The 19,503-nt window shown below is 39.1% G+C and overlaps 1 protein-coding gene across 1 annotated transcript; it reads right to left on the reverse strand.

The window, feature by feature from the left end:
* Positions 1 to 74: 74 nt before the first annotated feature.
* Positions 75 to 12,460, reverse strand: LOC146004662 (uncharacterized). The gene is made up of 3 exons (XM_083143575.1): positions 12,349 to 12,460; positions 6,798 to 6,962; positions 75 to 2,388 (listed from the first exon to the last, which is right to left on the reverse strand). Exons 1-3 carry the CDS (start codon positions 12,388 to 12,390, stop codon positions 358 to 360), a joined length of 2,238 nt encoding a protein of 745 aa, XP_082999701.1. The 5' UTR covers positions 12,391 to 12,460; the 3' UTR covers positions 75 to 357.
* Positions 12,461 to 19,503: the final 7,043 nt, after the last annotated feature.

The raw sequence follows: 19,503 nt of genomic DNA on the forward strand, positions 1-19,503 counted from the left end.
GCTTTATCATATCATGTCATATCTTCTCTATTAGCTAAAAGTGGTAGAAATGCTAACTAAAATAAACCAAATCAATCAATCAATCAGTTTAATTCTAGTATAAATTTCAAACTATCGCCATGTACGGTTAATTTGAAGAGTTCTTTTCAATATTGCAAGGACTTTTTACAAACAGAATGCAGTTGAAATAACAAAAGTCCAACACTACATTTTCACTACTATACTAAGACCTATACACTGTATATTTAAACATTCAGCTACGGTTTTAAGTAAATGTAATATATTACGGTGAAGATTTATAATAAGCATCGCTTTCTCTCGTCTTGGGAATGAACGTCCTGCTGCAACGAGTGTGACTCAGTTTGGAGAGCTTCCTTGCTCTTGTAGAGCGTCTGCGCCATTTTGCTCTTCTTCCGGTTCCACCATTTCATTTTGATGGCCCTGATCTTGTGCATCATTGTTTTCTGTTTCCTCCTCACTTCCTTCAGGCGCGTTTTGGTATTGTGCTTCCAGTACCGAATCAATCATAATCTGCGCAAGAATTGCCTGTTCAATTTCCTCCAAGTCATTAAGTTCTTCGTTTTCTGCTGCTGGAATGTTCTGGTTAGGTTGTCCATGATTGTTGATGAACACTCCATCAGCTACCTCATCATTGAGGTTTTCCGCTGCTTGTTCCTCATAGTCTTGTTCCAATTGGTTCAGGGCGTCCTGTGCAATGACATCATATTCCTCTACTGCGTTTTGCTGTACCTCAGCTGGTGGCATTATCTCGTGTCCAAATTCATAACCAGCAACACCATTTTCTTCTGGGTGAGCATCTTCAATGTTGTTTGGATCCTCGTATTGATTTTCTTCTTCCTCTTCTTCGACATCAACATAATCATCAATGTCCGAACCCGAGCCTGCATGTGGTTGTGGATGTTCAAAAACAGCATGTTCCGGAAACATGTGAGCGTCGTCCTCACTATCCACGACGGACTCCAAATCATCATCGTGTTGATATCCCCCTTCATCATCATTATCGCCTATGTCCATATGAACACCTGCATCTTCATGATAATCTTCATCATCTTCATCTGACTCGTCTTCTGCATGTATAGGTACCTGGGGCTCGAGATATTCATCATCGTCTTGTATCTCTGCAAGATCGGGATTAACTTCTAACTCCTGGACATTTTGAAATTCTTCATCGTCATCATCACTGTCCGAATCCGGGTTATCATGTGGTTGTGGATGCGCAGGAACAGCATGCGCAATTCCTTGTAGCGGAAAAGCATGAATGTCATCCTCATTGTCTGAGTCGGGGTCCAAATCGTCATCCAAATGGTTATTCATCATAATATTCTCCAGATGAAATTGTTCCATGAATTCCGGATCCTGAAACTCATTTACATCAACAGGCAAACTAAAACTTTCAAAATCAGGTTTCAGGCAATGTATTTGTTGAACAGTAGCCAACTTCAATGGGCAGAATACGTGTAAGTTCGAGAGATTGCTAGCTCTTGCAACTAATTGCATAATTGCTTTGTCTAGTTGAGGCGAGGGTGCAGGGTGAATTACCAAGGTTTCCAAGTGATTGCTATAATTCTGGGATGCAAAATTCAAGACTGCTTCCAGAGGACTAAACGTATCTATATGCAGTTGCGCACAAGGGATTTTTGCTTCAAGAACCGCTGATACGGCGTTGTTGGGCGTCGTTTCTTCAAATCTCAAGACCACCCGTAATTCTGGAAGACTTTGGGAAACTATTTCCCAATCCCTGTTTCGTGGAGAAGTCAGACCGTTGTCAGACTGTCCGAACGTCAGGTGAAGAGACCTTATTTTAGACTTCGGTTCCTCCGCCAGGGCGAGGAGACCTTCATCGTTCAGCAGGCTGCCATGAATTTTTAGTACCTTGAGGTTTCGTGCAGCCTTCAGCAGTCTTGTGGTGCTTTCGGTGTTTGCTCTACATTTGGCATACTCGCTGTACAGGTCGAGGTACTGCAGTTGATGGTGGTGCTCTGTTAGTAAGTCCTGAAGCTGGCTTGTGAGGGAAAAGTTCACTTGACTCAGATCCAGCACAGTCAGGGTCGCTGGTGGTTCTTCGTCCGTTGTCTTTTCTGCTGGCTTCAACAAAGCGGTCAGACTTTGGATGAACTCCTGACTGGGAAACTTGATGTCTCGCTTGGTGAATGTCAGCTTCAGTTCGCGGAGTCTCCTGTCCGCAAGACACGCCAGCTCGTACATGAACCTAGAAACACCAGCTTCGTTCTCCTTCACGTGGTGCGCCACTTGAAGCGATAGGCGACAGATGTGTTCACCATATTGCTTTAAACATTGTATATTCATCAAGGTGCTATCATTTCCATTCGTAAATTTCAGCACAACTTTGTTCCAGTTGTGGGGATCCTGGAAATGAAACGTTAGGAGTCAATGGCTATGTTTATTAGTATAATCTTACGGTATCAGCATTGGCGGAGTTAGTGGGATTGGCACATGCCTCTCCAAATAGCAATAAATATTGATAAGTATAGGAATATATGACAATGAACAAAAAATGTTCGAGCAGTACTTTTCCATAAAACATTAAAACAAATTTGAGCACAAGTACATTATTCGGAACTAGATTTACTGGAGACTTAGTTGACACCGGAATTCGAACCCAGCGCTTGTTCGTTGCAAGACAGTAACGTTTATTAATGCACATACAGTGAGATCATTCCAGGTCAAATAAGAGGGTTTTTTGATAAGTCTCCGGTCTGACAGGTAAGGTATTGGAATATATGAAAATCCTTTTAGTATGTTGGTGAGTCAATGTTTCAGAACATGTTGTGCAAAAGAGACAGATACTGCTAGTCAGAGGCAGCGATTAGGGGGGCAATGGGGCAGTTGCCCCCCACTTTTCGCCACTTTTGCCCCCGCACTATGCTAAACCTTATCTACAAAGGGAAATATACTGTCTTTGGCCCCCAGTTTCGGAACCCAATCGCCGCCACTGCTGCTAGTAATACTTTTGAGTTGAAAGGTACTGAATTTAGGGACACCAGTGACGTCATTTCATCAGTAGAGGCATGGTTTGCAGACCAAGATATAGCCTTCTATTACTATGGGTTAGAATAGCTGCAGGAATGTTGTGACAAGTGTGTCAACCTGAAAGGGAACTGTTTGAGACCGAGGCTGGGAACTTATTAAAAAAACCTCGCTTTTTCCCAAGATTGTGAGGTTTCGCCTGAGGAAATGAATTCTCCAGTTTATTCCTTTCTGTTACAACGTAGAACTGCTTTACTGTTTCACAAAATTCTACTAATGTTATCACCTTAGTTCTGTGCACGTTTACTGGCGAAGGTACATTTTACAGTGGTTCGAATTCCGCATTAAATTTCAGTCCAGATTAGTTTGGCCACAAATGTCAAACCCAGACGCACCCACCCACACACATATATATCCCCGCAATGTATTTTATGAATAAGGCCAAATATTTACATTTGTTCTGTAAACTAGTTAAATATATGATTTGATATACAGGGTGTCTCAAAAGAAATGGCGCAAACTGACACAGGTGAAAGTACACGATAATAGAAGCAAAAAAGTCTCAGTAAACATGGGTCTGCAAACGAGCCGTTTTCGAGATAATCGCGAATGTGTGATTACAAGCCGCCACTGACTTCATTGTTTGTAAACGTCGTCCTAGTTGGTAAAATGCTAATAATGTGTGCGAATGTGTGGGTACAAACCGTATCACCTCTCGGAAATGTTCTGTTTGATTACAACGTCACCTATCGGAAATGTTCTGTTTTGTAAACAAAGAGCAAACGTCGGACCGCGCAAGGAGTAAAGCACTCGACGTTTACAAAATGCAATCGATGACGGCTTGTAACCATACATTCCCACACATTATTAGCATTTTACCAACTAGGACGACGTTTACAAACAATGAAGTCAGTGGCGGCTTGCAATCACACATTCGCGATTATATCGAAAACGGCTCGTTTGCTGACCCATGTTTACTGAGTCTTTTTTGTTTCTATTATCGTGTACTTTCACCTGTGTCATTTTGCTCTATTACTTATGAGACACCCTGTATACATGTACAAATATGAAAATACAAGGAGTGTCGAATACGAATTTAGAAAAAAACACACAAAGTAGCACGTGGTCTAAAAATATTTGGTTTGTTTTTTAATGTAGTCTCCTCATCTATCAACACACACTTCCATTTTGATGGCAAGCTCATGATTTCAGTGTTGTAGAGGGATTGATTCAGAACTCAAAAAAGGATTTGACAACACACACGATCTTCTTCTGCCCCTTTAATTCGAACTTCAAAAGTCGAGACAGATAAAAATTCCGTGGGGGGGGGGGGCAGGTCTGGTGAATAAAGGAAGTGGCTGATTATTCTGAACTTCCGTTCATCTGCAGCAGCCCTGGCAGCGTGAGACGTATGTGGTGGTGTATTATCGTGTACCCTGTACCTATCGTGAATTGCTTGTTGCAGTTCGGCCAAAGCTTCTACATGCGATGCATGGTTCTAGTTTTTGGAATGGAACTTAGAAAGCAGGGGCCGTTGCAGTCCCAATATAACAGTCAACAACAGATTGTTTGCTGATTTTTTAACTTTTGCCTTCCAGACGCGTATATCACCACCACCACCACTGTTGATATTTTCAGTTGCATCACTACTGCTGCCAGGAATGTATCTTAGGATATTTCTTTCCCTTTTATTCATTTTCTTTCTTCCTTTTTCGAAATTCAGCATCGCTTCGACGTTTGTTTTTAAACATTTCTCAGTTCATTAACAATAACAACTACAAAAGAAACTTGTGAACATAGAGAAGCAACACAGTTGAAAAGCAGGCGGGGAGGGGTGAAGGTCAGACCGCCGCAACCGAATTGCGCACACTTTAAAACCAGAATTGCGCACAAATCTCACTGACCTGTTTTGCACACAGATTTTAATCGAATGTTGCCACTTTGAATTTTTTTTCTTTAGACAAGAAGACAAAGAGAAATTAGAAATAAAATAGTAAATCTCTTAAGGGTTAAATAAAAAATATAATTTGACCAGTAAATGTAGCAAGTCAAGATACAATTTTCATACCAATTTACATAATACAGTAAGTCACTATTAATGTTTTCAAGATATAATTTTCATACCAATTTACTCAAACTCAAAAGTTAGGTTAGGTTAGATACCCCGACCATTACATTCTAGTCCACCAATCAGGTTCATCCTCTATGCCTATCCAATGCTACCCTTCCAGCAAAAACACGTGTAAGTCCACACACACACACACAAACAAACACAACAGAAGTGAGAACGGCTTGAGAACATTTTACATCTGACAACATCGCCTTATTTTTTGTGCCCAATCCTGTACATTGTGACAGCTTGTCAACGGCTTATCAGATACCACTGATAAAACCGGAAAAGTGTGCGCAATCCGGCTGTAGGTAGTCAGCCTTGTCAGCGCATTTTCTTACCTGTAGTCTACCCTTCGGTGACGTAATCAATGACTTGAAGTATTCAGTTAAAGAAAGTATTCTACTAATATGATAATTCACTTTTTACTTTTCTGGTGATTAATATTTTTTGTTTGCAGTTGTAAGGGTATAAACATTTAATACATTTAGTTCAAATTTATTTTAACGCCGAAAGGAAAACATTTTTGAACTATCGGTCTTTCTTAATTTATCATTCTCGCTGCGCCCCCCGAAGATCGTACGCCTCCCCCCGCACCACGGAGGTTGCGGGGGCGTTATTTAAGCCATTGGTGGTAAAGTTGATTGATGCTTGATCTCTTAATTCCAAGTTATTTCTTCAGGAATTTTTTGTCCGCAATTTTCGAACGAAGCACAAAAAAATATTTTTACAGTTTTAGTGTGTCTAAATTCATAGCAAGCTCGAATTTTACAAAACGCAGATTAAAACTAAAAATCTTTGAACGTGATCACATGGGGTAGAATTATGATACTTTGAAATTCAAAGTACATCCTTCCGTTCCTCTGAGTAGGTATTTAAAAAGTAATTCAATTCGAAGAAAAGAATGTGCATTCGAATCTGTTACAAAATCACAAAAATGTGAATGGAAAAGAATAGTTTTGAGGTGTAATCTCGGATTCGGTGGCCTATAATAAAATACAGGGTCGTCCATTTGAGATATCACAAAAATAAACGAAAGCGTTGCAGAAAAGAATGTGCGCCAACCAACTACTCAACGGCGCCCCCGTACAAGATGTCTGTCGTAGTGTCGATCACCATTACTGTCAAAAAGAAATTTGTCCTCCTGAAGACGAGGGAAAAAAACCTTGAAACTTAATGTTAGAGTAAGTATAGGCCAGTTTAAAGCACTGGACAATAGATAATGTCTAGGGCTTAGCCGATACCGGTGCCGATATTCTCACCGATACCCACCGTTACGGATAGTTGAAAATTGTAATAATTAAAAGTTATTCATACTTATTAATTAACGATAGTGTGTGTAAGTATTGCACTCTTAATATATGCATCATTTGACCAAAATATTTGCTTTAGAGTACACAAAAATTGAATTAGCATATTGGATTACATGTTTTGTCAACAAGACTCGTATTAAGTTTTTCACACAAAACCTGTGCATCGCAAAAGACTCTAGAGGCATTTTTGCAGTCTGTGAGAGACCAGTATGCCGGAAGAGTATTGGTCGGTATCGGTAAACAAATTATAACCGATACCACTGGTATCGGTAACGCCTGTTGTTTAACTAGAAAAATGTTCCAGGTCTTTTGCTGATATATCAAGATTGAATTGCACCTGACTAGTTCTATAAGCAAATACTCACCTGGAATGCTGCCAGCCAATTACGGCAGCAGAGTCCAGCATGGAACTGGTCCTCCCTATTCAAATAAGACAATAGAAGTAGCAGGATGTCGTGCGGAAGATATTTCCACTCCGATTCCTGGACTTCTTCCACTTCTTCGGTATTGTTGTCATCGTTCACCACGTCCTAACCAGAAAAATACCTTTGTTTGAGTTTTGGTTTGAAGTCAACTTTATGCACAGTAAGGCTAATCGGGACTGGACTTACAGTTTAAAGTGGGACCTGAACCACTATGTGCCTCCACAGGGTATCGAACGGACGTTGTAAAGAATTGGAATTTTGAATTTGAATTAAAAATTTTGGGTGCATCAGCACTTAGGATAATTTGCACCCGTCACACTACTGGGTATCATAACTAATATATCCTTACCTGGGTTAAAAGCTGAGGCTGTAAATTAGCACTCAGCACAAACAAGGACAACAGACACACAGTCCTACGAAGATTATACTGGCCGTAGGTTCAGACGCCAGAGCCTCGTTAGTCTGCAAAATCCTGTCCAGGGTGTACTTCGTGGAAGGCCACCCTTACACCGGACGATGTAATGAGATGGTGGTTATACTTCATTAGGATGTATGGAAATGTTACAGGAAATATTACATTGGATATAACTTTACTGAAAATATTGTTGAAGAGAATGAAAAGACTCAGGAGAATTTTGAAGATTTTTGTTATTTGTGTGCATTTTTAATAACAAAAAATGTAGTTAGTGCTTTGCAATTGCCTTGCCAAGGCTGACAGGTTTGTTTGTAAGCAGGTCCGCTGAGCCCTTGATTTACTATCGTGTCCTTACAGAGTAACATACGTATGTGCAGCACCGCTCATGGAGTTTTAATTTAATCTATTGATTTTTACTTACAAAGTTGTTACAAAGACTGTAATAAGTTTTACTGTAGCTGAAAAATATTCCGGATATTTTTCAAAGAAATGCAATGTTTAAACATTGCCCGTCCGGAAGTTTCAAAGGGTTTTCAACCTTTTCTTTGTGCTATGGTAGCAATTATTGGGCCATAGTGACTTCCTTTATGAAAATGTTAATGTAAATACTCAATACTCTACTTTTTCTTCTAACTACAGTATATTCAACGGGAGGGTCAAAATTTAACTTCATCTGTGAAAGTTCAGAAGTTCCGAGAAGTAAATAAACATATGTTAATTCTCTTGTCTTCCTGTGGCAAGTGTTAAGACGATCGCCTCCTGATGATGACGTCATGACTGAGCGCTGCGGCCTGAACGTCAAGATGGTGTTGGTATAACCCGGTCGGCCAGCATTTCAACAATTATTCGTGCATTATTTCAATGTTTCGAAATTATTTAGTCTCTTATCATCTTGCATTAACGGAGGCGAAATATAGTCACTAATGTTTTTCAAGACTTGCAATAGTTTTGTGTACTGATGAAATGTTCTAATCACAATCTGAATTAACTTGCACTTCACTTTAAAGATACATTATACATAAAGTAACTAAAAAGAGAATAATAATGATAATAACACGTAAATTACCAACAAAATAACAACCGATGCTTACATTGTTCTACTATTAATTCACACTGATCACACCTTACATGACAATACAGTAACATTTTCTTAAATTTAGTTTTGTTCAAAATTTCGGGGCATGGAGTGGGACATCCGGACCTGTGGTCAAATGATTGCCTTGCAATTTTAATCCTAACTTATCCGAAGGGGGGGGGGGGAGGGGCTGTCAGGCCCACCACCTATAATGTTTCGATTTTTTAACTGAACATTTTTTTAAAAAAAAACTTAAAATAAACTACATTGTTCCCTAGGGTGTTCTCAATATCTCTGTATTCCTTTTGTTCATAAAAACATAAATCTAATGTAAATAGGAAAAATGCACTAGGATGACCTATCAGCCGCCATCTTTGAATGTGTGTTATTCCAGACACTTATACCAGTAACAGTGTAGAATTGGTTGGTAATGATGGTATTTTTTAAATTATTATAATTAATAAACAACAGTCTCTCTATAAACAAGAAAGCATGAATACAAATTATTATAGTTTTTGTGAGTATAAGCAAATTGCGAACTATGTGTGTGTGTGGTTATTATTTTTTATTAATGGTAGTATTTTTTGTAATTAGCATAATTAATAAATAACTGCACATACGTAACCAACAAAGGAAGCAGTGATTTAATAACAAAAGTGCTTCTTGAATGTTAGTGATAAAAAAAGCAGCATGTTTCTCGTACGGCATGGGTAAGGTAGGGTTTTCTGACTGTCGATTGTAATCGCTCTTTATTCATGCGTGTCGCCTAATGGTATACGTTCGTAAGCCAAGTCAATAAAGCGTTTATTGTCCACTTTTGTTACCTAACAACCACGATGTCAAATATAGAATGCTCACAGCAGCACACTTGTGGAGAATTCGGTTGAGAAAACAAAATGACTTGGATCTAATCTCTGGTCGGTGCCGCACACGCTGGAGTCACTAGGCGTCAGTGTGACAACCCGCACTTATTTACATTGTGTTGTTTGTTTCATCGACTGTGCCCTTAAGCAAGCTCGATGGCCCAGCGCTTTTCCTCATGGTGTCATTGCTACCGGTTTCTACCGAACTTTTATGGCGGAGTGTTCCACTAGTTCGACTGGATGCTCGGGTGATGTGGTGGTCAAATTGCATCAGGAAAAACCGTCACCATGTATCGAAGTGGTACTGTTTAAAAACCCTTTAATAAAAATAATACAGGGTGTTCCTAAAGTCCCGTTACCATTACAATGAAAGAACTCTTTACGTCAATGCACCTGAACGTCCACTTCTACCCATACACGCTGCAGCATCAACTGTTTGCACAGCTGCAAGGATCCTTCTGCACAGTGTAACAAGATCTGGATCAGGGGTTTGGTATGCACAGTCCTTGATGCACCCCCAAAGAAAAAAACATCCAAGGGGGTGATATCAGGAGATTGCGGGGGCCAGGCGATTGGTCCGTCGCGGCCTATCCATCTCCCAGTGTAATGTCTATCCAGAATATACCGGACATTATGAGACCAATGTGGGGTGCTCCGTCGTGTTGGAAAATAAAAGAAGGCTGAAACTACTCCACCTGGGGGAGTAGGCACAACAACAAAATAACTGTAGGGACACCCTGTACATTTGAAATGTGGAAGAGAGTGGGTTAGTGATATTTGGGAAGAATTTTATTATTTACGCATATTTCTTTAGCGATCTCAAACCGTTTGTAAATTCCAAATTGTAATGTTTAAGGAATATAACCATATGCAAGGTCTTTGAGTGTAAAAAAGAGAAACGTTTAGATAGTTTGCCACCAGATGGCTCTGATTTGGAAAGGGGCGTGGCTAAGAAATACCGGAGGTCGGAGGAAAGCAAGCCTCGTGTGGGAACTTCACCTCCCACAGATTAGCTGAGGTTAAAGCACGTTAAGTTGAGTTTTGTCGAGTGTTAAAAGGGACATACTCGGAATGGAACAAGTCCAGGGAGTAGCGTTTTTTGTAGTGGTTTAGTATTATAAGGGGTTTCATGTAGTATATTTAGTTGGGCTATTTTAGTTAAAGCACAGCACACTTTGTTTTATTCTAAGATAGGTCTTTTGGGAGAAAATTAATATTAAAATTGGATACTAAATTGAAATTTCTATAATCCCCTTTTGGTTAAATAAAGTGTTAGGAAGTCTTAGTTATGTAAAGATTTAATTGTATAATTTAATTGTTTCTTTATTATTTATTGAATGTAGATTGGGATTTATATTCTTATTATCATCATTTATGTAGTCTCAAGCCCTTCAGGCATTATGTTGAATAAACCTCTTTACTATCAAGCCCTTTATGTATAATTCCTCTAAACCTACAATTTTACGGCTTAAGCCTTCCACTGCCATATCTTTATATCTCTGCTAGGTTAATAGATCGACTTCAGTTGCAAGCCTTGTGTACTAATGAAGGACAATATTTCTTAGTGAATAATTTTAAAGGACGCGCAATAAGATGCTGGTCATAGGCAGGGTTGTTTAGGGTCCAGGAATTTTAAATAAATTCAATTCCGGTCCAGGAGAGAAAATCAGCAGCGTTAATAGGTTCTGGACCGGAAAGAACCTTTTTATTTGTATGTAAAGTATTGAAATATAGTCCAGGAACCTGTTTTTTAGATTAATTTAAATGTGGTCCAGGAGACTCTTTTCCGAATCAGCTTAGATAGTCCAAGTTCCGTATTGGAATGAAACAATACCCAACTTGGACATAATTTAAACTGTGCGAGAAAAAAGTGTGTAGAGGAAACCACTAGAATGTATGGATTCCTGGGAAGGTTGTTATAGGTCCAGGAACCCATAAATTATAATTGGTTCTATTAGGTCCCGCTGCAGGACCGGAACCTTTTTATTTTTCGCACAATTTAAATTCGGTGCAAGTTGCGTATTGTTTCATTTCAATACGAAACTTGGACCGAATTTTAATTGATCCGGGAAAAAAGATTCCTGGACCGTATTGAAATTGATCAGGAAGAAAAGGTTCCTGGACCGAACTGAAATATTTTACAGATAAAAAGGTTCTTTACGGTCCAGAACCCATTTACGCTTACTGGTTTTCTATCCTGGACCGGAATTGAATATATTTAAAATTCGTGCTGGAACTAATGCTTTTAGGTCCTACAAATCCTAGCTCGGTTATTAACAACTACCGGAGAAGGATATTTGCTGAAGATGAGGGCTAATCCCTTTACAGTTATATTGGATTCACAAATTTATATAAGTCAGTGGTTCTTAAAATGTACGTCGCGGCTGGCTGGCGCCACCAAATGTTCAAATATTCTCACTGAAATGATATGATTGTTCCAAATATGTGCTTATTTAGTACGTTTTACACGTAAAATGTTTCTGAATTTGAAATATATATTTATTTTTTAACTTAATCCAAGGAACATAACCAGACTATACTCTGCCCCAGCTAACTGTGTAGCAGGCGAACGTTGCGCAAGTAGTGACGCGAGACGGCTCCACCAATGAACATTCCGAGGAACGGGATTGCGTAATGAGCGACTGGAATTACCCGCATTCCATGCTTCACTCTGGCAGCGTTGAAAACCATAATACCGTACGCACAAGGCAAACGGATCATATTTTTGTCGCCAGGTTCGTACGCTTGCTTTAAGAATTTTATGCATGTACAATCAGCATTTAGTAACAAGCAACCACCAATTTATGGTCGATGTAGAAAGGAGGTTCCTGTTCCTGAATGTTATCAGGTTTCTTTTACTGAAAACACGTTCACAGTCAACATTTGAATATCGGAGGGATAAAACAGAAAGGGAAAATGTTGACATTTCCGTACGGTTGGCAACACTGCGCTTTGCCACTCGATTTCCCTCCGCCTTCTCTGCCGTTATGTGCGGCTCTGCTCTACAGTTAGTTGGGACAGGGTATAGTATTGCGGTGCAAGTGTTAGACAGGCCTCCATTCTGACTTGGACTCTGCCACTGGACACATTGAAATTGTTACGAACTAAAAGTCGCGTGTTCGGTCTGCTAATACTTACATCCGTTCGTAGCTTCTTAGCTGGTGTTTGGTCCTGGCTCATCTTTAATATTTGGTCCCTATAGTTTCTTTGCTTTCACTCCGATCAAACAAGTTTCGCTTTTCTGTTGCCCAGGCACAAGTCGTAACAGTACCATTGTTGCCAATGATCAAGCATTGTCATCAAAACAGTCAAACCTAAGATGGGTTGGAGCATGCAAGATAATTCGCTCAAAGTACAGCTGTCCCAAAATGATTATAGAAGTTTCAACTAGTTGGTACATTGGAACAGACGAAGGTGAATGTATATATTGTACATGTACGATAAGAACGGCTGTGGGAGTTTGCTACACTGAGCGTTTATCATTTGTTTCCCATCAGTCACAGCGGCGTAGCTTTATTACAAGATGGCGACTTCCCGTGCAAAAGTTCTTTTGTGTCATTGAATTTGCAAGGTGTGGTTCTGCTGTTTTAGTTCAGTGAGCTTTCGGACGGCGATTTGGAAGTGATTCTCTGTCCGATAATAACATTCGTCGATGGTTTAATATGCTTCAAATAACTGGATGTGTCTGCAAAGGGAAAAGTTCTGGACGGCCAAGTGTGTTGAACGAAAGCGTCGAGGTGGAAAGGTGCTCACACTGAACACGTATTAGGTACACTATGCAAACTTGTTGAGTTGTTGTTTACTGCCATACAAGCTTTGTCCTTGTACCCACATAAAAGGGAAACTAAACGACTATGAAACCTCGTTAATCATTTTTGGGCACTCTGTACTTAATCTTATAAAATGTCTTAGTGAACTTTCAGACCGAAGTGACAAGCGAAAAGCGACAGTCTGTAGAAAATCATTCACTACGCATGCGCTACCTAAGAGCGAGACGACACGATGACGGAAATTTATCATGGTCACATCACGTGAGTTCGGCGTGTAGAAAAGCTTTCGCATCTCTGTATTCTATAAGACGCATGGGCAAGTTCCTCCCCACCTCTATCAAGGCCAAACTATGTCAGTCCCTAGTTTTATGCCATTTAGATTATTGTGACGTAGCGTATTCCGGCTTAACAGGTGAGTCAGCTAGACGCCAGCAGAGTGTTCAAAATGCCTGCGTCCGATACATTTTTAATTTAAAATATTGGGACCACCTATCACCTTATTTTCTCAAATTAGGGTGGCTACGTATGCAAGAAAGACGAACGCTGCACACTCTGATTTTACTTTACAAAGTTCTCAACCTCAAGTCACCTTCCTATCTCCTCTCTCGCTTCCAATTTCTTCACGAATTTCACGATCGCGACACCAGATCACGCAGCTCCTCAGTTCTCTCTATCCCCGTCCACAGATCAAACTTCTTCTCCAACTCTTTCTCCGTATCGGCTGTAAGACTATGGAATCAGCTGCCTGAAAGCACTAGAGCAGTAAGCTCCGTCGGTTCCTTTAGCAGACGTGTTCGCCACTCTCTTCAGAGTAGTCGTTAGATCTTCCCCTGTCAAGCAGACTAAAAAGCATGTGCAAAAGCATTCTTAAAATACCTTGCAGCTACTTAAATACAATTTTAAATTTTGCATTCTTTCATTCCATATTTAGTTTTTTGTGTATTATATATTTTGTATTTTGTGTGTTATATTCAGGGTTTTAAGACTTGTGTGTATGAGTATAATGTGTGTGTGTGGACCTATGTGAAATGACTTAGTGTACTTTGTGTATAATATAATAATGTATAATTTTAAATGTATGGTTGAGTGGAAGATAAGGCTTTGTACGGCCTTAACTCCGCCATTTAAAACAAGGCATTAATAAATAAATAAATAAATAAATAATATTACGGTATTGAGAAAACGGTCCAGTCCGAGCGACAAGCGACACGTGCCGCTTGTCTTGTCATTTTGGTACGAAAGATTGCATTTATTTCTGATATTTGTCGCAAGTCGATTGTCACTTAGATTGGAAAGCTCCCTTAAGCAGCTTTCAGTCAGAAGCGACAAGAAAGGCATGGAGTGCATCCTACACTATATAGCCAAAAGTCACCAGACACCCGAACGTGGCGCTAGTGTTATGGTCTGGGGCTATTCCTCCTAGTTTGTGCTCGAACCATTAGTTTTGGTCAATGGCAACATGAACAGTGGTATTTATGAGGACAGTTTAGACAATAGCATGCTGCCCACACTGTGGCAACAGTTTGGAATGCGCCATTTTCTCTATCAGCACGATAATGCCCCTGCCCGTAAAGCAGGGTCAATTGCATCGTGGTTTGAGGACAATCAGGACAATAAGGTGGATGTGCTTATCTGGCTCGCTCAAAGCCCCGACTTGAACCCGTAGAACAGCTTTGGTTGCGTGCCAGACCCACTCGACCGAAAACCACCCATGAACTATTCACGAGGCTACAGGACGAATGGGAAAAAATCCACAGCAATATACCAGAACTTAGTGGAAAGTCTACCCCGAAGAGTAAATGCTGTAATAATAGCGAAAGTAGGTTCGATATCTTATTAGTTATCTATCTAGTGTATTTTGGAATAAACAGCACTGGGTGTCCGGTGTATTTCGGCTATATAGTGTATATGCTATGCATTGTAGAGTCAACGGCCATAAAAATGAAACGCCTAAATTCAGAAATACTCGTGCACAGGCACCTAACTTAAGGAATGAGAAAATATTTTCACCTCTCTGCTGTGTCTCTCACATGCAGGTCATACTCGAAATATTGAGATCACATAAAAATTAAAAACATCAACTATTCATACACTTTTTATTCCTCGATCTAAAATTCCATTAAGTTTATAACATTTGTTTTGGATTGTTCCGCAGCAGTCATGCAGCTTCATATAATTATAGTTCCATTGAAACATAGATTTTTGCGCACTTTCAGTTTTATATCAATCATAAAGGCTTTTTTCCATTATGATGTTAACATATTACACATAATAACGTTTAGATTTCCGGTAGAAGAAGTCTTGCAACACTTTAGGAAGGACAAAAGAACTACGCTGGCAATTTCAATGGCAACACTGTTGAATTTATTATGAATCTTTGTTAGAAGAGGACCCTGTCGGAGGGTGGAAACTTTACGTTTTTAGTGTAGAGGAAAGTGGTCAGAGTAGGGCCCCCGATTTGTTTTTCATCCCTGTTCATCCCTGAATATTATTTCTATTAGAAATTCAATAAAATTGGTTCTTTGATATGTTTGCTAACGTTTTGAGTAACTTAATCCACCTTAAAACGCATGATGCTTTGCCAGTGAGCATTTCTGTAAAAAGGGACGAAAAGTAGCAACGGAGAAAAAGTGGCCAAAGTCGGACCCCTCCTTTGACAAGTTCCAAAAATTGTAAAAGACGCAAAGAAATGTAAATACATGATATCTAGTAAATGAATTACATTTATTGAGCTTGCATAAAGAATATAGATGTACAAAAGTAATATAATATAGACTACCAACATCCTAACTGCGTCAATAGCCCTTTCCATTTGTTGGACATCCCACCTTCTCCCACCTGCATTGCCTTTTCCCTTGAACATCTGAAACAATATGTAAAAGGGCTTTACTAACGAGTAACGACCCTTTGCTTCAATTACAATTGTAATGTTAGGCATTCATTGAGGGGTCCTACTTAGGGCATTTTACTCGTGGAGTCTTATTGTTTATACAATAAAACCACACGTATCTTCAAACAATCAATTACCATAATTTCAAAGTACAATACTTACTAGTGTCTAAATTGTAACAAGATTGCTACTTACCTCTCTCTTAATTAGCAAAATTCCCACTGTTGTGCACCGATGTACAAACTTTCATTCACACACAAAAAAGTCATGGCGGACTACAGCACCTGATACTTGCACGTTACTGCTGATACCTTCCCTACACAATCTTTTCGTTATTCTTGACGGGTTTCGCCCATTGCCACCACGCGGCAGCACCTACTTACGGAAACAGGAAGGGGGTCCGGCTTAGGGTGTGGGGTCCAGGTTTGGTTATTTTCCTCTATATATTGTTTATACAATAAATTTTATCATGGTCAGCATTTTAATGTTTTATGATAATTTCATGATAAAACGGTAGTGGTTGATGAATACAGTTCATACATTGGGACTCAATTCATGATTTCCGGTGCAAAATGTAGTTCCCGTTAGATTTCAAGATGTTATCTTGGGTCTATCAATAAAAATGACTAGTTTCTGATAACTAAACAAAGGCTATTTTCCTATATCTTGCAAATATTTTGCTTTTTCATGGATGTGGACATCCCCTTGGAACGTATTCTTGCATGGAATAGCACCATACAAGAAAACAATGTGTCATGAATGATGGAGAGTTCTGTCAGACCTTTGTTGGTAAGAATATTCTGGGAGGATTGAAGAGTGCGCAACAACTCTTCTTCCGAGACCAAAAAAAATCTTTGAGAGTGACGTAGCTGGCAAACGTTATGTAGGAGGCATAAATTGGCATTAGTAGACACCAGTCTTTGCAATTAAGATAAATTAGTTATGTGCATACACAACAAGCCAGAAAGCACAAATATATATTGTCCGATATTTCCTCTAGGAAAGATTGAAGGGAGTGATGAAACTACGGTCTCACGTATCCTAGCCAGAAAATGTGATCTTCATGTGTGATCGAAGTTGAGCAGGACATATGTGCCAGTTCCCCACACGCGTGAGAGATCGTAATCACACTCATGACTTGTCCACTGAAGGGCAAGGCTTCAGGCAATGGACTTAAGCCAGTCACACACGGTGGTAAATTAGGTCCTCACTTCCCTACCCACCTCCGACTCGAAACTACCATAAGATTTTTTACGTCTTCAGTTCGCGAAGGCAGCAAAAGGGGTCTCACGCGATCCTTAAAATCGCATCTTTAAAAATGGCGACTGCACAAACACGGTATACCACTTCGCAAGTTTAGATGCTAATAACTGCTGAAGATTTGGGTAAATAATGTTTTCTCTTAAAAGAATAAGAGAATGACATTGGCACTGTTAAAAAATGTAGCACATGTAACCCGTGGCAGTGAATGTGAATATACAACATATGTTATTTCAAGTTGATATACCACTTTACGGACACACTAGCATAAAGTTGCATTACCCGTATATTACGATAGAAGTGTATATTCTAATGAAACCCGTCTCGTACGGTTTTGGAATATATCCCCCAATACGAACTAGTCAATTAAATTACATAAACTTCACAACATTCAAATTGCGAAAATTGTGGTGTTTACATTAAGTCATCATATTATTTTTATATTTCATTGACACTTCTTTGCTCCTAAAATACCTTTTGTTAAATTTACTTTGAAGACCATGAAGAACTAATTACTAGGGAACGGAACTTAGGTAAATAAATGGGTTTTTTCTGCTCTAAGATAGAGACCCTCGTTTTTGCCAAAACTCTGATCATAGCCTTATATTATGGGCTTTCGGAAATGAATTGGACAAGCGTTATATTTAACCTGTAATACAAAGATGTACATTACCAGTAATCCCCCCTGACTGAATGCAGCGCTCCCATTTATCGGGAAGTTTCCTGATGGCTGTAGAGTTGCACCACTCATGGACAGCGGTCTGGAGTTCTTCTGTAGAGCCAGGATTTTAGGCAAAATTCCCATTCGTTTCCGACGGTGGTAGACAAAAATTGAACACAAAAGTACACCGATCGAAAGCTTCTTAACATTCTTAACAATATTTTATGTTGTCTTTTTGCCTATTTCACCTTACGCTGCCTTCTTCAAATATTTTTGCCATTTTTTTGCCTCTTTTATCATTCCGACAAGGTATTTTTTTAAATTATATTTCTCTTCTTCTATTTGATTTCGTTTCTCAATAACCCTTGTTATTCAAATTATTATTTGTAAATACATTTTTAAAGATTTAAAAATAATTTAAGTCCTTCTCTTCAATTTTAGTGCCTCTTCTTCAATTTTCACTGCCTCTTTCTGAAACTTGACTGCCTTTTTTTCAATTTTTCGTTGCCTTTTTGTCTGCCATTTTTAATACTTTTAATACTCACTGGATCTAACGCACAAGTGCTAATGTCCAAATGTACAGACATGTTTGGGAAAAACCAAGGTTTTCAAACTTTGTACCAAATTGCACGTGTTTTGGAAGGTGAAGTAGAGGAAGCTTTGGAAAACTTCAGCGTTAGTGACATTTCGTGCTTCAAATATGCAAGAATTGTTTCTTGTGACGTGGAGCAATCTTTCTCACAATATAAGATGATTTTTAGAGATAATCGTCACAGATTTACAATGGAGAATTTGGAAAAAACTATGGTGATTCACTGCAACTCTTCCAAAAAATAGCTCACTAACAGGTAAGCATTTAGAAACTGATTTCAGGGGTTTAAAATGCATGTAACATTTTGTTTCTGTTACCAAATGTTTTTTTTTTGTCACATATTTTCCTGATTTCATCACATATTTTCAAGATTTATGACAGACAAAAAAATAAATATTTCTGAGTTTTTTAGCACATAAAGTTCCGTTCCCTACTAATTACAATTCATAGCTTATATATATATCATTACAACACTAGCAGATTAATTTACTGCGGTGCTACACACAGCACAGTCTATTTTTACAGTAACAAACCAGAGAGTACATACATACGTATGTGGCTCTGTTTACTTCAAAATAGTTAGATATACGAACTATTTATTTAAAACAATAATAATAAGTAGACTCTTCAGTCTTCACTCTACACATCATTTATATTGGTTGAATCTTTTTCTTCTTTAAGCTGGCTTGAATAAACAGTCGAACATATATTGTATTTCTTCTTCTACTACTTCCTACTTCAGCTGGCCAGTGTGCTCCTCAAATCTGATTGGTAGTTCTATGGTATTAACGATGGATTTAGGAACAATTTCTAATTCTGTCGGGAACTGAATCAGAGAAAGCTCTCACACGATCGTTAAGTAAGGAAGCTGGAAGTCGATGGCGAAGTGAGGACGTTCCAAACTACCGGGTGAGACTGGCTTTAGGCGCAAATATTTACTGAAGTCGAAAGATTACTTGAAGGTTAGGGCAAGTATCGAGACAATCTACTGAAATGGCATAAAAACCTCCATCTTAGGAAACAGCATCCTGTGCTAGAGGAATTGCTGTCCGTCACCGACAGCGTCACTTCTGCCAAACAAGGTAAAGAGAATTTACCCTTTGGTAGCATGCCATCTCAG

This window comes from Lepisma saccharinum, chromosome 22 (genome assembly GCF_977018435.1).
Source record: "Lepisma saccharinum chromosome 22, izLepSacc3.1, whole genome shotgun sequence".
Classification (NCBI taxonomy): Eukaryota; Metazoa; Arthropoda; class Insecta; order Zygentoma; family Lepismatidae; genus Lepisma; species Lepisma saccharinum.

What these genes read in the sequence shown, in the direction of transcription:
- LOC146004662 (XM_083143575.1), bottom strand. Translation starts at nt 12,390, where the DNA reads ATGAGCCAGGACCAAACACCAGCTAAGAAGCTACGAACGGAT. An exon ending in CTAAGAAGCTACGAACGGAT is followed by an intron (nt 6,963 to 12,348) that starts GTAAGTATTAGC and finishes TTTTCTGGTTAG; the next exon opens with GACGTGGTGAACGATGACAA. An exon ending in ATTGGCTGGCAGCATTCCAG is followed by an intron (nt 2,389 to 6,797) that starts GTGAGTATTTGC and finishes TTTCATTTCCAG; the next exon opens with GATCCCCACAACTGGAACAA.